Source organism: Canis aureus, chromosome 1 (genome assembly GCF_053574225.1).
Source record: "Canis aureus isolate CA01 chromosome 1, VMU_Caureus_v.1.0, whole genome shotgun sequence".
Classification (NCBI taxonomy): Eukaryota; Metazoa; Chordata; class Mammalia; order Carnivora; family Canidae; genus Canis; species Canis aureus.
Genome location: NC_135611.1, coordinates 119,765,391 through 119,780,773, shown reverse-complemented (window position 1 = coordinate 119,780,773; position 15,383 = coordinate 119,765,391). Strand labels below are relative to the sequence as shown.

At 54.1% G+C, this 15,383-nt stretch overlaps 1 protein-coding gene across 1 annotated transcript in view; it reads right to left on the bottom strand.

The window, feature by feature from the left end:
- Positions 1 to 15,383, bottom strand: part of RHPN2 (rhophilin Rho GTPase binding protein 2) — a 56,612-nt gene that overhangs the window by 2,822 nt on the left and 38,407 nt on the right. Inside the window, exons 5-14 of the mRNA XM_077856017.1 lie at positions 14,954 to 15,031; positions 14,529 to 14,653; positions 12,404 to 12,570; positions 9,949 to 10,136; positions 9,377 to 9,533; positions 7,425 to 7,544; positions 5,666 to 5,860; positions 3,818 to 3,894; positions 2,948 to 3,094; positions 2,506 to 2,661 (exon numbers count right to left, since the gene is read on the bottom strand). Coding sequence (XP_077712143.1) covers positions 2,506 to 2,661; positions 2,948 to 3,094; positions 3,818 to 3,894; positions 5,666 to 5,860; positions 7,425 to 7,544; positions 9,377 to 9,533; positions 9,949 to 10,136; positions 12,404 to 12,570; positions 14,529 to 14,653; positions 14,954 to 15,031 — 1,410 coding nt within the window. The remainder of the gene's footprint in view (positions 1 to 2,505; positions 2,662 to 2,947; positions 3,095 to 3,817; positions 3,895 to 5,665; positions 5,861 to 7,424; positions 7,545 to 9,376; positions 9,534 to 9,948; positions 10,137 to 12,403; positions 12,571 to 14,528; positions 14,654 to 14,953; positions 15,032 to 15,383) is intronic.

The window sequence follows — 15,383 nt, the reverse complement described above, 5'->3', positions numbered from 1 at the left end:
TTGGTGATTCTCAGCTGTTTAATTCTAGCTCTGACTTCTCCCCTTGAACTGAGGATGTGGACATCCAATGCCCACTTCACATTACATTCGGGCGTCTAACATCACACGAAACATTCATGGTACAGCTCCGCATCCTCTCTCCTCTCCCCGCCTCACCCTTGGCCCCCCCTTCCCCATCGTTATGAAAAATGGTGCCTTTGCAAAAACAGACACATAGATCAATGGAACAGAATAGACAATCCAGAAGCGGACCCTCAACTCAATGGTCAACTAATATTCAACAAAGCGGAAAGACCATCCGCTGGAAAAAGGACAGTCTCTTCAATAAATGGTGCTGGGAACATTGGACAGCCACATGCAGAAGAATGAAACTGGGCCATACACACCAGACACAAAAATAAACTCAAAATGGATGAAAGATCTAAATGTGAGACAAGATTCCATCAAGATCCTAGAGGAGAACACAGGCAACACCCTTTTGAACTTGGCCACAACAACTTCTTGCAAGATACATCCACGAAGGCAAGGGAAACAAAAGCAAAAATGAATTATTGGGACTTCATCAAGATAAAAAGCTTCTGCACAGCAAAAGAAACAGTTAACAAAACTAAAAGACAACCTACAGAATGGGAGAAGATATTTGCAAATGACGTTATCAGATAAAGGGCTAGTGTCCAAGATCTATAAAGAACTTATTAAACTCAAGAGCAAAGAAACAAACAATCCAATCATGAAATGGGCAAAAGACATGAACAGAAATCTCATGGAGGAAGACATAGACGTGGCCAACACGCACAGGAGAAAATGCTCCGCATCACTTGCCATCAGGGAAATACAAATCAAAACCACAATGAGATACCACCTCACCCCAGTGAGAATGGGGAAAATTAACAAGGCAGGAAACCCCAAATGTTGGAGAGGATGTGGAGAAAAGGGAACCCTCTTGCACTGTTGGTGGGAATGTGACCTGGTGCAGCCACCCTGGAAAACTGTGTGGAGGTTCCTCAAAGAGTTAAAAATAGACCTGCCCTACGACCCAGCAATTGCACTGCTGGGGATTTACCCCAAAGATACAGATGCAGTGAAACACCGGGACACCTGCACCCCGATGTTTCTAGCAGCAATGGCCACAATAGCCAAACTGTGGAAGGAGCCTCGGTGTCCATCGAAAGATGAGTGGATAAAGAAGCTGTGGTCTATGTATACAATGGAATATTCCTCAGCCATTAGAAACGACAAATACCCACCATTTGCTTCAACGTGGATGGACCTGGAGGGTATTATGCTGAGTGAAGTAAGTCAGTCGGAGAAGGACAAACATTATATGGTCTCATTCATTTGGGGAATACAAAAATTAGTGAAAGGGAATAGAGAGGAAAGGAGAGAAAATGAGTGAAAATATCAGTGAGGGTGACAAAACATGAGAGACTCCTAGCTCTGGGAAACGAACAAGGGGTAGTGGAAGGGGAGGTGGGCGGGGGTGGGGGTGACTGGGTGACAGGCACTGAGGGGGGCACTTGACGGGATGAGCACTGGGTGTTATACTGTATGTTGGCAAATTGAACACCAATTAAAAAAAAAAATGGTGCTTTTGTTCAAGCTCAAACCTGAGGAGTCATTTTTCTCTCCACGATGTGTTTTACGCAGACTGTCTACAGGCCCCTGTCAGCTCCACCTCCAAAAATACGTCTCGGGTACATGCACCTCTCTCCACCTCCGCCGGCACCCACCCTAATGTAAGCTGCTAATGTCGCCAGCCCGGACGCCTGCTATAGGCAGGTCACGCTGCCACCACCTGGCCAGCCTCTAGGAAACAAGATGTCCTGAAATAATCATTCCCCTTCTGAGGGGCTCCTGGGTGGCTCAGTGGTTGAGCATCTGCCTTCAGCTCAGGTCATGGTCATGGTCCTGGGGTCCTGGGATCAACTCCCGCATCGGACTCCCCACGGGGAACCTGTTTCTCCCTCTGACTCTGTCTCTGTCTCTGCCTCTCTGGGCTTCTCATGAATAAATAAAATCTTAAAAAAAAAAAAAAAAAGGACTTAATCAGGCAGCGCCTGGATAGCTCAGTCGGATAAGCATCTGACTCCCAGTTTTGGCTCAGGTCATGATCTCAGGGTCATGAGATCAAGCCCCACTGTGGGGCTCCACGCTGGGTGGGGAGTAGGCTGGAGATTCTCTCCCTCTCCCTCTGCTGCTCGCACGCACTCTCTGTCTCCCTCAAATAAATATATAAATCTTAAAAAAAACTAATCAGAAAAAATAAATCAATTGGCTCTTTCATCTACATCGTGTTTTGTTTTGTTTTGTTTTGTTTTACCAAGTTTTCCAAGGATCTATTTGGCCCAAGTTGAGCACATCCCCACGAGGACAAGCTCCGAGGCCAGTCGTCTGTGGCATGTCACCGAAACAGGCAGGAGGCGCAGGGCCCAGAACAGCCCTGGGGCTGGAGGTGCGCCAGCCTCACTCCACCCTACGGCTTACTGGCAGGCTGTCAGCACTCACCATGGACGAGGTGAAGTCCAGGAGGCTCACGACCTTCATCTCCACGCCGTCCCTGCCACAGGCCTTCAGCAGCTTCATGACCTCGCTCACCGTCAGCCACTTGCAATCCACGTCTTGAATGGAAACAATATAATCCCCTTCCTTGGCTCCCGCCAGCTACGAAGGTAGGATATACAGAAAGGTAAGCGCTCCGGCCACTCCAATCCCCGCATCAGCTCCCAAGTACATCCACAGAAGAGACCGCACACATGCAGCCTTGGCTCCTCGGGCAGTAGCACCCGTGAGGAGCCTTTCACGTCGTCAGACCTCTTACAAAGGGAACCCTAAGCTCATTCTTACACCCAGATGTATTGGTTGGGGCAGCTTTCTTTGTATTTGACCGGTCTGACTGCTTGCAAAGACACCAGTGAGCGCTGCTCCCGGTCTAGAGGCACACACTTACCGCAGCAGAGCAGTGAGGATCCAGGAAATGGACTTGCACTGGGGAGTTTCCTCTCAAGGTGAACCCCAGATCCCCTTCTTCTGCAGTGAAGTGAATGCTTCGAGGAGGTGTCCATCTCTTGTTAGCCGAAAACACTGACAGGGGGCCCTTTGGAACAGAGCATCGTTAGGCGTAGGATCTGAAGGCTGCATCAGGCACTTGAAAGCTACAGGGAAATGTCACCTTGTTGTCCTTGCAGATGTCCCTTGGCCTTGCTCAGAGACCAGTGACACCACCAGAGAGAACACGTGCTACGACACTCATGCAGGACATTAACTGTCCTTTTCTCTAAAACATCCATGTTTTAGAGAATATGTTCTTTAAAAAAAAATCATCTCAGGGGCACCTGGGTGGCTCAGTTGGTTGAGCATCCAACTCTTGATTTCAGCTCAGGTCATGATCTCAGGGTGGTGACACCGAGCCCCACGTCGGGCTCCACACCCAGCGCGAGTCTGCTTGTCCCTCTCCCTCTGCTCCTCGCCCCCCTGCTCCCGTCCATGCATGCTCTCAAATCTCAAATAAATCAAAATCTCTAAAAACCACCTTAATGAAAACTGTATAAAGTTTCTAATTAAAAAAAAAAATCTAACATTACTGGGGCTCTTGGGTGGCTCAGTTAGTTAAGTATCCGACTCTTGACCTCGGCTCAGGTCTTGATCTCAGAATCATGAGTTTAAGCCCTGTGTTGGGCTCCACATTGGGCATGGAGCCTACTTAAAAACAAAAAAACAAAAAAAAAACAAAAAAAAAACACTAAAAATAGTCTTTTGCATGCTTGCAACTTATATGAGCTGTCCCCTTGGGTCATTATGAAATAAGCATTCAACATACCAGCTTCTGGAAGAAGTCCGTTGCTGTCACCTTGGAGAACTGTGGCAATATAATTTCAACCTCTTGCTCAGTTTTAGCTGGAAAAGCATATTAAAAGAGAAAGCGTAAGTGCTTCGGCAATTCAAAATTCTCCTGGAAAAGTCAGGTCTAAGTCTTTCTGAAGGGAAGAGCAGCAGAGGCCTTTCTCCTAGTCACTTGGCCTTCCTCTTGGTCTAGACAAGTAGTAGAGAAGATGGGCCGCTGGCCAGCCCCCGGCCCCGTGGCCCCTGTACCTTCCATCTGAGCACCTACTAGGAGCCACACCTTGCTCTGGGGCTGGGACAGAGTGGTGACAATCAGACACACCCCCTGCCTGCACGGAACATATGTATTATAATCTCGGGGACTGCCTTTAGCCTTCACGAAACCTGAGAAGTAACACGTTTCAACTGTGGCTACTACAGAGGGATGCAGCGTCTCTCGGCACGTAGTCCTGGGTGAGATGACCTCCCTCTTCATCATTAACACGCGATGTGAGGATTTTAGTGGGATGTCAGTTTGTCACGTTGTGTCCACTGACGGCTTAAATCTTTACCATCCTACTGATGGGAGGCTCAAGCCAACTCTTACCACGAGACTAGTCAGTGCCCAAAAAGGATCCCAGAGCAGGCTAAGTATACATGAAGATCAGTATAAGAAGGAGCCTGGCCCTGTCAAGGAAGAACACACCCGTCTACTCACAGGATGGGACAGTGTTGGGCTCAAGCACGGTGCTCATCCACTACCAGTGTGGCACCAGCATCCCCGGACAGCCTCGCCAGCAGCCCTGTCCCCTCCTCCCTCCTCAGAGGTCATGTCTCTACCTCGTGGCCACAGAGCACACCGTATGGACAAAGGGGCCAAGGAGGGGAGGGGGCCAGTGTCCATAAGGAGAATCATGGAGTGCCATTCCTGCCTCCACCTACCAGCTTGGTCACCTGGGGCAAAGAGTCTGACTGCCCTAAGCCTTTATCTGTAAGATGGAGGCAATACCAGCGCCTCCATATGGAGTTGGAGGGAGAGGGGAAGGAGAGTTGTGCCCCACAGACTTCCACCGCCCAGGCGACAGCAGCCGGCGTTAGCACAGACAAGCCCAGGGCTCCTGGAAATTGAGCTACAACTTCAGAGACTGGAGACAGAAGTGTAGGAACTGGGGTCGAAGGGCTATAGGGACAAAAGGGCTTCCCTTAACTGGGCCCCTCTCCGTCCCCCTCCCCCACCTCCTTGAAAGATCCTAGTCACTCCTTACCCCTAAAGCCACCTGTCGGAGAGGCGCCCCAACTCCTGCCTCCTGGGGCAGAAGGGACAGCCTCGTCCCCAAGGGCACCAACAACTGCCCAGTTCACAGCCACCTTCTTGATCCCGGGATGGTAATCAGTCGTGGAATGCTTAGAAATGCTTGACCGACACCCAAGCACATGTATGTAAAACCATGGAGCTGGGGGGAAACGAGCGTGCCCAGAAGGCAGACGGACTCCGGGGCGCAGCGCAGGCATCAAGGGCTGCTGAGGTCTCCCGGGGAGAGGTGACAGCTGGAACCCCGGGATGTTACGAGGCTCTCAGGCAAGGCACCCAGAGGGGACAAGGCAGTGAGCAGACCCCCGGAAAGGGCACGACGAGGTGGCAAAGCGGGGGTGAGGGAGGAGGGAACAGAAAGAAGGTGGCCGGGCACCCCGACACCCTGCACGCCCCAGGCTACCCCAAGGTCACCGAGTAAGGCAGCCCCTGCATCGCGAGCAAACAGGGCAGGAGGAGGTCTGCCCAGGGCCCCCGGGACAAGCAGGTCACGGGGCGCCCCCTGCACCCCGCACGGGCCCCCACGTCACTCACAGATAATGTCGGGAGCATCGATCAAGTTAAGCAGATCGTCGTCGTCCTGGTGCTGCGCGTACTTGAGGCGGGACCGCTCGTGCGCCACGGACAGCACGTCCTGGAGCACCTCGATGTTGCGGAGCTTCTTGCACAGGCTGGCCTCCCTCACCGACTCCTCGTGGTGGGCCACGGCTCTGCGCAGGTGGGACTTGCCTGCGGGTGGAAGCCAACCCCACGTGAGGCTGGGCCCCAGGGGCCGCGTCAGGCCCTCCGGGGGAGCCAAAGTGCCCAAGCACCAGCCCAGGACGGTGGCCTGCTCTTTTCTGAAGGATCGGCCTGGACAGCCTAAGGCCCTCTTAAATCCACGTGCCAGACACGCTCCCTCAGGTCTAGAACACGTTCATTCGGCAAATAGTTACAGACCCCATGACCCTGGGGTCCCGGGATTGAGTCCCGCATCGGGCTCCCTGCACGGAGCCTGCCTCTCTGTCTCTCGTGAATAAATAGACAAAATATTAAAAAAAAAAAAAAAAAAAGAATAAGAAACAGGGAATGGATCATGCAGTGTTAAGATGATGGAAAAAAAAAAGCAGGGCAGGGAGCCAATCTAGCACAACAGGAGTGGGAACAGAAAGTCGCTCTTCTGTGATGGGTGACCCGGGAAGGCCTTTGGGAAGGTGACTTCTGAGCAGAGCCCTGAAGGAGGCCAGGGAAGCAGCCTTGAGGATTATCTGACAGAAGGGCACTTCTGGAAGAAGGAAAAGCAAGTGCAAAGGCCCTGGGGCAGGAGGGTGACTGTGTATTCAAGGGTGAGCTTGGGGCTGTGGCTGGAGGCAGAGGCCAGGGCGAAAGGAAGGGGATGAGGCCGAGGAGAGGGGTCAGACGTGTCCAGCCTTACAAGTGCAGGGTGAGGGCTCCCGTCCGTACTCTGGGTGAGATGGGAGCCCGTTAGGGTGTGAGCAGAGAGCTCATGTGACGTGACCCACATGAACGGGGTCTGAAGGAGTGAGGAGGAAAAAGCACGGGGACCAGTTATGGGCCACGTGACCTCTTTGGGCCCCTGGTTCATTAACTGCAAAACGGGGATCATGCTACACGTGCCCGACAGGGCTGCGGGAGACTCGGGGGAGTCGGTGCATGTTAACGAGCCCCCCGTGCACGTGGCTTGGACCGGGGTGTAGGTAAGGGTCGCGCTGTCTAGGCAGCCTCAGGGGGGTTTGCTGACCACATGTGGGGTGAGAAAGAAGGCAGAAGGGGAGCCCCGGCTTCCTGGCCTGTGCATCTGGAAGGCCGGAGCTGCTGGCAGGGAGCGGGGAAGTGCGTCTGTGGGGGGGGGGGAGTTGGGGAGCAGAGGAACTCAGGCTCACACATGGCAAGAGGCATCCTCCCTGACACCCCGCAGAGACCATCCCATGACCTCTCCTTACCAGTTCTTAGGTGGGAGAGCAAAAAATTAACAAATGTGCCGTCCTACACGCGGGTGACCAGGGGCCATCCCCCCCCCCCTCCCCGCACCTGCCCGCACCCCAGGCGGCGAGGGCGTGGCAGGCTGGTCAGAGCTCTGGCTGCACCTGGGGAGGACCGGGCCCTTGCAGCCCCAGGAGCCGCTGAGGCTGCAGACCGCACCGGAGTGGCCCTGATGACCCAGGACACCCTGCTCTCTGAGCCCTGCCCTGGGGACCTGTCTGGGGCGGTTGGTGAGCAGAACCCACTGGGCATCAAACTGGGGTAGGGGTGGGGGGCTGCCGAGGGAGGAGGCGGGACAGCCGCCACGTACCCAGCTGTCGGCGCTGGTGGCCGCTCTTGAGGGTGGCCAAGGGCGTCAGTCCCTCTGGCATGTGGTCGTAGAGCTGGGACAGGCACTTCTCCTGATGGTCCTCATCTGCGCCAGGCTTCACTGCAACGAGAGCCACGGGCAGGCCCCTCCTGGTGCACGCGCCCCTGCACAGGTGTCTCCCAGCCGCGCCCCGCTTCCTGCCTTCTCTAATGCCGTCCAGCACTTGGGATGGTCCTAGGCCTCCCTGCTGCCCCTGGACGCAAACCCGGCCCCCCAGCTCACAAGTCCTCGCCTATCTGGGGCCAGGTGCCCTCCAGGGCTCAGAGCCAAACTCACCCACCTCACGGACCCTCCCAGCACCCCCCTCCCTGGCACACGCCCCCGTCTCCAGCCACCTCAACACTTCCAGCCTCCGTTCCAGAGCTCGGCTGGGGGTTCATGCTCTGGCCGTCCCTTCCCTCCTGGTTCAGCTGCAAAAGTGCCCCTCGGACTTCAAGGTCCAGCCCCAATGTCACCACCTCTGAGAAGCCTTCCGTGACTACACCAGGAGTCCAACTGCTGCCCCATTTGTCCTGCTATCGCAAGTGCCGGAGTGCTGCGCTGCTGTTGGTCTACACGGCTCGCCCCCTCCCATAGACCCTCCGGGAATCCCTGCAGCAGCAGCAGCAGCAGCACCACTTCCCGGGAGCCCACTAGCTACAAGGCGCTGTTTATTTAGCTTTGCACACAGGCACATAAGTTTCACAACAGCCCCTGTGAGAAAGGATTTCCTCATGCCCCCATTTTACAGATGTGAAAACGGAGGCCCAGATCTCACAGCTGGTAAACGGCAGAGCCGTGCTACGAACCCGGAGCGTGGCTCCAGAGTTCACCCGTTTCGTTGCTCTGGGGCAACCTTGATTAGAACTAATTACAAGAGGTCCCCCCACCCCCACCCCGACGTCAGATCAGAGCCACAACCAGGGCGAGGAGAGCAAGACACTGATCTCGGGCTGAAAATTTTAGAAGGCACCAAAACTCGGCAGTCAGGATACGTGACAGTTTCATACAATTTCCTAGGTACCAAAAATGGACGCTAAGAAGCGCCTGATGAATAAACATCAAAATTCCTCTTTGCCTCGGGCTCCGACGTCGTCAGCACAGCCTCGTTAGTGATCTGTAGTCTTTATTTAAAAATCTGGATCAGGGGATCCCTGGGTGGCTCAGAGGTTTAGCGCCCGCCTTTGGCCCAAGGCGCGATCCTGGAGTCCCGGGATCGAGTCCTGAGTCGGGCTCCCTGCATGGAGCCTGTTTCTCCCTCTGCCTGTGTCTCTGCCTCTCTCTCTCTATGTCTATCATGAATAAATTAAAAATTAAAAAAAATAAATAAATAAAAATAAAAATCTGGATCATTGGGGATCCCTCGGTGGCTCAGCGGTTTAGCGCCAGCCTTCAGCCCAGGGCGTGATCCTGGAGACCTGGGATCGAATCCCACGTCGGGCTCCCGGTACATGGAGCCTGCTTCTTCCTCTGCCTGTGTCCCTGCCTTCTCTCCCTCTCTCTGTGTCTCTCATGAATAAATAAATAAAATCTTTAAAAAAAAAAAAAAAATTGGATCACCATGGATTTCGGAGGGGGAGGGAGCCATGAGATTTGATTCATTTAACATATCACCTCCAAACGTTATCCTGAATACTGAGTTTGGGGGCCCCCCTGAGACTGGGTGTCTAGGCGAGGGCCTCACGGGGGCCCGCCCTGGTCCCAGCCCTGGTCTCAACTCCAGGGGAGACGTCATCTCCTTGGAGCAGTCTGCTCCATCCCAGCCAGGAGGACAACAGAGCGGGAACGTATCACCCCCCCAATCCCACGCTGGCCCCCCCCCAGGCTGTGGGCATCTCCGGGGCAGGCAGACAGCTCTCACTCAGCGCAGAATGTCCTGGAAGCACAACCCTGACCCGAGCCCAGAGCCTTACACTGGTGGTCGATGAGAAGGGTGGCTGCGAAGTAGTGGGCCAGGGCCGCGTAGTGGTGGGCCTTCACGCAGACCAGGCTGGCCCAGGAGTAGGGGATGTTCTCCTTCACCGGGGCCTGGCTCATGGCCGTGTGCAGCTGCCGATACACCTCCCCCACCTGAAACGGAAGGGACGCTGGGAAGGGGGGGCCCGGCCCAGGGGTGCTCACGCACCCAGGCTGCAGAAAAAAGAGACCTTTCTTCTCTGGCCCGGCCCTGCCAGAAGCTGCTCCAGGGTCTGGGAGCGGCTCCAAGGGTTCCCAGGTCTTTCAGCGTCACAGTGAACAGGGAGATGAGGAAACTGTCATTAGGCTGCTTTGGAGGCTAAGCTGCAGATGGAACCAGTGATCCGTAGCTGAAACACCGCGACTTGCCAAGAAAATGCAAGCCAGGGCTCTGTCCAGGGCGGGCACGCTGCCCAGGTCACGGGCAAGCTGCCGTGGGAGGCCCCCCCCACCGCTTCCAGGGGGCCCACATCAACCCATCCGCCCACCCCCCCCACCCCAAAAGTCACGGGAGCCAGGAGGGCTTTACCTTGGCAGCCTCCTGAGCCACCTTCACCAGCACGAAGAACTCATTCCGGATCCCAGGAAGGCAGATTTTCTCAAACACGTTCTCCTGGGCTTGTGCAAGCATCATCTTGACCAGCACGCTGAGCATGGCAGGGCTCATGTCGTAACTCGGAGTGTGAGTGAACGTCTCTTTCAGGTGATGCAAAACCCCTACGATGGGAAATTTTTTCGCACGTTAGCCGGGGGGATCCTACTGATTCCACCGTACGCCGTTCCAAAGCACAGAGAAGGGGAGAAGCAAAAATAAAGAACCGGCGTTCAGGAGCACTGGGAAAAATCTGGTTCTGTTACCATAAGATCCAGCAATTCCATTCCCAGGTGTGCACCCTAAAGAATCAGAAGCAGATGGAAACCGAGGCAAACCGATACCTCTTGTACACCCACACTCGCACCAGCATCAGTCACAAGAGCCGGAAGGTAGACACCCACCCGAACCTCCATCGACATACGGTTCAACAAAATGTGGTGTGTTCCTTCATACAACGGAATGGTTTTCAGCCTTGAGGAAGGTACGTGGCCCATGGTACCACATGGACGCAGACGTGACACTGAGTGAAATAAACCAGTCACGTGGGCAAAGAGCTTAGGATTCTGTGAGATGGGGCATCCGGAAGAGTCAAGTTCAGGGAGAGAAAGTAGCATGGTGGTTGCCAGGGACTAGTGTCTAATGGGTACAGAGTTTCAGTTTTTTGGTTTTTTTTTTTTTTAATTTTTATTTATTTATTAATGAGAGATACAGAGAGAGAGGCAGAAAAAGCAGCAGGCTCCATGCAGGGAGCCCGACGTGGGACTCGATCCCGGGACCCCAGGATCACGCCCTGGGCCGAAGGCAGGCACCAAACCGCTGAGCCACCCGGGCATCCCCAGAGTTTCAGGTTGAAGACTACGCTTATTTATTTGAGAGAGAGAGAGAGAGAGAGAGAGAGAGAAATAAAGAGCACATGCCCAGGCAAGGGGAGGAGCCGAGGGTGAGAGAACCTCAAGCAGACTCCACGCTGAGCACAGAGCCCGACACAGGGCTTGATCCCGTGACCCTGAGATCAGGACCTGAGCCGACCCAAGAGCTGGACGCCCAACTGTCGGAGCCACCTGGGCGCCCCCAGAGTTTCAGCCTGGGGCACATGACAAAGCTGTGGCCGTAGAGAGTTGCACAACGACATGAACGTACTCCATGCCAGTGAACTGAACGCTTGAAATTGGTTACAAACGGTCGCATTCGTCTGTATGTCTTAGTTAAAAAAAAACAAAAAAAAACCAAATCAGATTCTGTTCTAAAACACGTACATCCGTATCAAGCGAGGAAACCAGCCTGCCCCCTGTTTATTCCCGCTCCGCCTGGGACGACGGTAAGACATTCCGTACACGACCAGGCCTCTAACGGGGTCTAACGGGGCTGAAAGCAGAAAGCAGACAGGAGGGCAGGAGGGCAGGAGGGCCCTCCGGGGGACGCGCTCACACCTAACACCGGGTCGTGATGAGACTCGGGGCTTTTCCCAGGACCTCAGGAAAGACCAGTGGAAATTTTCCTGCTGTCGCCCTTAGCTGGCTTTTCTTACATGTTAGAAAATTAACTGTCACAGCACTAACCGGCGATCCACCGGAGGCTGAAATAAAATCTCTGACATGAATCCCATCGGACTGGTTCCTCTGGTTTTGCTGCAAAGCAGACACTGCCCCGCGGACAGATGGCAGTGGCTGCGGGCTGTCTGCTCCCTGCTGGGGTCTGCTCCCCCGTCCTGAAGCTTCCCGTTGTCTACACTGCTGTAGTCTTAGAGATGGGTCACCTCGCACACCTGCTTTAGATTCCTCAGAAAGAAAACGAGCCCCGGGAAGGACTGGCAGTGAACAAAATCCACTCCCACACGGAATCTGTCTTTTTAACACCAGCAACTTCCCCATCAGCCAAAACAACAGAGCTACGGTTCTTGATGGCCTTGCAGAGCAAAGCGAGACACTCCAGAAGCTCCCTGCTGGGAGTGACTCCCCACAGCGGAGGCATCGGGACGGGTGCTGGGGCCCCTGGGTGCCTCAGTGGTTGAGCATCTGCCTTCCGCCCAGGGCGTGATCCTGGGGTCCCAGGATCGAGTCCCACATCGGGCTCCCTGCATGGAGCCTGCTTCTCCTGTGTCTCTTGTGAATAAACAAATAAAATCTTTAAAAAAAAAAAAAGATAAATCGGTAACCACAGGATTCCCTGTGTACGTGAGCCATACCCAGACTGAGGCGTCAGGGCTTGAGCCATTACGCAATTCTCCTCGGTAGGAAGACACACGAGCACCAGAAACCCGCCTGGCCCTTACAGGCCTGCGAGCCCGAGCCCGGGCCTGGGGAAGGTCCACAGACCGTCTTCCACTGCGGTACCCAGGGCCACCCGGGGGGGCCAGGGCTCTAATCCGGCAGCCCTCCCGGACACCCACCTGCGGCTCTCTGAAAGGCGTCCACCGCACCGTCCAGCCCAGCTTGGGTCCGCCGATTGCACCGGGTCCCGATCTGTGTGTAGAGGGCTCCGATGTTGAACAGAATGCTGGCCTTCTCCAGCAGCAAGTTCTGCTGGCTCACCGGGACCCCGGTGAGGGAGTCATACCTAATTTAAAAGAAACGGGTTAAATAATAATAAATAAATAAATAAATAAATAAATAAATAAATAAATAAATAAATAAAGGAAGGAAGGAAGGAAGGAAGGAAACGGGTTGTGAGAATACGGATTATTTGGCTTTCTACACCGCTTGGCGGTGAAACCGGGCAAAATCTATTTCTTGAATGAAATTCACAGATGCACATGCGATGAAGCTTTTGTGTCCGAGCAAGACAACGGGCCTGGTGACACCCGAGTAACCGTACCCACAATCTCACACAAAAATAAGGCTTCTCAACCAACGTGTCCTTCCGTAGGGGAACGGATAAATAAACCGTGGCACAACCAGGCAGCGGAGCGTCATTTAGCAATTTTACAAAAATGAGTTAATGAGCCGCGAGAAGACATGCAGGAAACTGGAATGCAGGTTTCTAAGTGAAAAGAAGCCAATCTGAGAAAGGCTACCTACTGTAGGGTTCCAACTATCTGACATTCTGGAAAAGGCAAAACAGTGGAGACAAAAAACAGTCAGTAGTTGCCAGGGTTGCGGGAGAGGAGGAGGGATGAAGAGCTGGAGCAGAGGGTCGTGGGGCAGCGGAACTACTCTGCATGATCCTATAACGTGGACAGGTGTCCTTACACGTTGTGTCAAAACCCACGGAACGCCTACCCCCCTAGAGGGGACCCCAGTGTAAACTGTGGACTCTGGGTGACAACGTGGGGAGCAGGGTAGGGGATATACGGGAAATCTCTCACCTTTGCTGTGAACCTGAAACTGTTCTAAAACATAAGGTGTATTAAAAATATATGTCTTCTCTCGGGGCGCCCGGGCGGCTTTAGTCAGTCAGGCGTCTGCCTCTTGGTTTCAGCTCGGGTCATGATCTCAGGGTTGTGAGATCGAACCCCTTAAGCACGGAGCCTGCCTAAGATTCTCTCTTTCCCTCTCCCTCTGCCCCTCCCACCCCACTCTCCCTCTAAAAAATATTAAAAATGTGTGTGTAGGGCAGCCTGGGTGGCTCAGCAGTTTGGCGCCTGCCTTTGGCCCAGGGCGTGATCCTGGGGTCCTGGGATCGAGTCCTGCGTCAGGCTTCTCCCTCTACCTGTGTCTCTGCCTCTCTCTCTCTGTCTCTCATGAATGAATAAATAAAATCTTTAAAAAAAAAAAAAAGTGTGTGTGTGTGTCTCCTAAATGAAACAGAGGCATTACACGCCCCTCATCATTCTTCTTGAATCTAAAAGACTCGGGATTTGTTTTAAAGTCCACCCATCAAGCAGGACGGGGATGTGGAGCTGCTTCTTCCTAACCCATCAATGGGAGAAACCACCTGTACCCCTTTGCTCTGAGTAGCAGCTAAGGCATCTTCAGCAAAACTCAGGTGCTTGTCCTTTCAAAAGGAGGCATCCCTAGCCACCGGCTGTGGGGCAACGTGGCTCTGATGGGCAACGTGGCTCTGATACGCCCCGTGCCCCGAGGGGGTCACCCTCCTGTCCCCCGTGCAGGGCACACTCAGGGAAGCGGTGCCGCACCTCCGAAGTATTTAAGCATTTAAGCAACACTCGCCTTCAAAAATACCAACTCTGGAGGAGACTGGAACGTTCCACGTGGGTTTCTAAGAGCTGATCCATTTCTGTGTTGCTCCCTTTGTCACTGGGACAAAACCCGATCCCCACCCCCTGTCCCATCTGGAAGAAGGATCTCGCTTCCTGTTAGTTCCACCTCAGAGCCTCCGTGTTTCCCCAACAATAAGACAAGCACAGAGAAAACGCCTCTTCTCCTCGGCTCACTTGTTCCGAGAAGCAGGCAGCCCCGGTCTGCTTGGGTCCCCTTCATAAATTAAGCCCCGTTTATCGCCCTGTCTCTAGGCTCCCCTGCGGAAATGGGACCCCCCGCAAGAGGGGGTGGCGGCTGCAGGAGGGCCTCCAGGATGCGGGGGGCGGGGAGGGCCGCAGAGGCCCGGGCACCTACCAGGTAAACAAGATCCCCATCTGTCGGGTGGGGGGGAAGAAGCGGCTCTCCACAAATCCCAGCTGGATGAAGTAGCTCATGAGCAGTTCAACCCCGGCCTCATCCCGGCTGGGCGTCCGGCAAGCCTGGGGAGAAGAAAGGAGCCCCCGAGGTGGGGGGAAGCAGGTGAGGACGCGGCACCTGGGCAGGTGTCACACACGCTGTGTCCGCGGAGCCTAGGAGGGGTGGAAGGGGCTGGGGTGGGCTGAGTCCCGGAATCTGCCCCAGACCTGCCAGGGAGCCTGTCTGTCCCTTGCTGTCATCTTCTTACGTGCCAGGTGGAAGGGATGGTTCCTAAAGCACCTCCCTATCACCTCCCACCACCCCCGATTCCCTAACAGGATGTTCTGAAGGCACCACCCTCCCCGCCGCACCCAACACCGCACCTGTCTCAGGTCCATCAGGTCCGCTATTTCGTCTTCATATAGATAGCTGTCCTCGCTGTAATGTTCCAGGATGAAATCCTGCAAGAAAAGGGAGATGAGATGCCATAAGCTGTCACTGCAAGCCATAAACAGATAAAACAGGATGTCTAATGTGCCCCCCTGCTTTAAAAACACATGTAGAATTCACAAAACCAGGAGATGACACACAACAGTGATTTTCTGGATGGTGGGATTTATTTTCTTAACTGTATGTATAGTTTATTTTATTTTTTTAAAGATTTTATTTACTTATTCATGATACAGAGGGGCAAAGACATAAGCAGAGGGAGAAGCAGGCTCCACGCCGGGAGCCCAATGCAGGACTCAATCCCAGGACTCCAGGATCACACCCTGGACCAAAGGCAGGCACTGAACCGCTGAGCCACCCAGG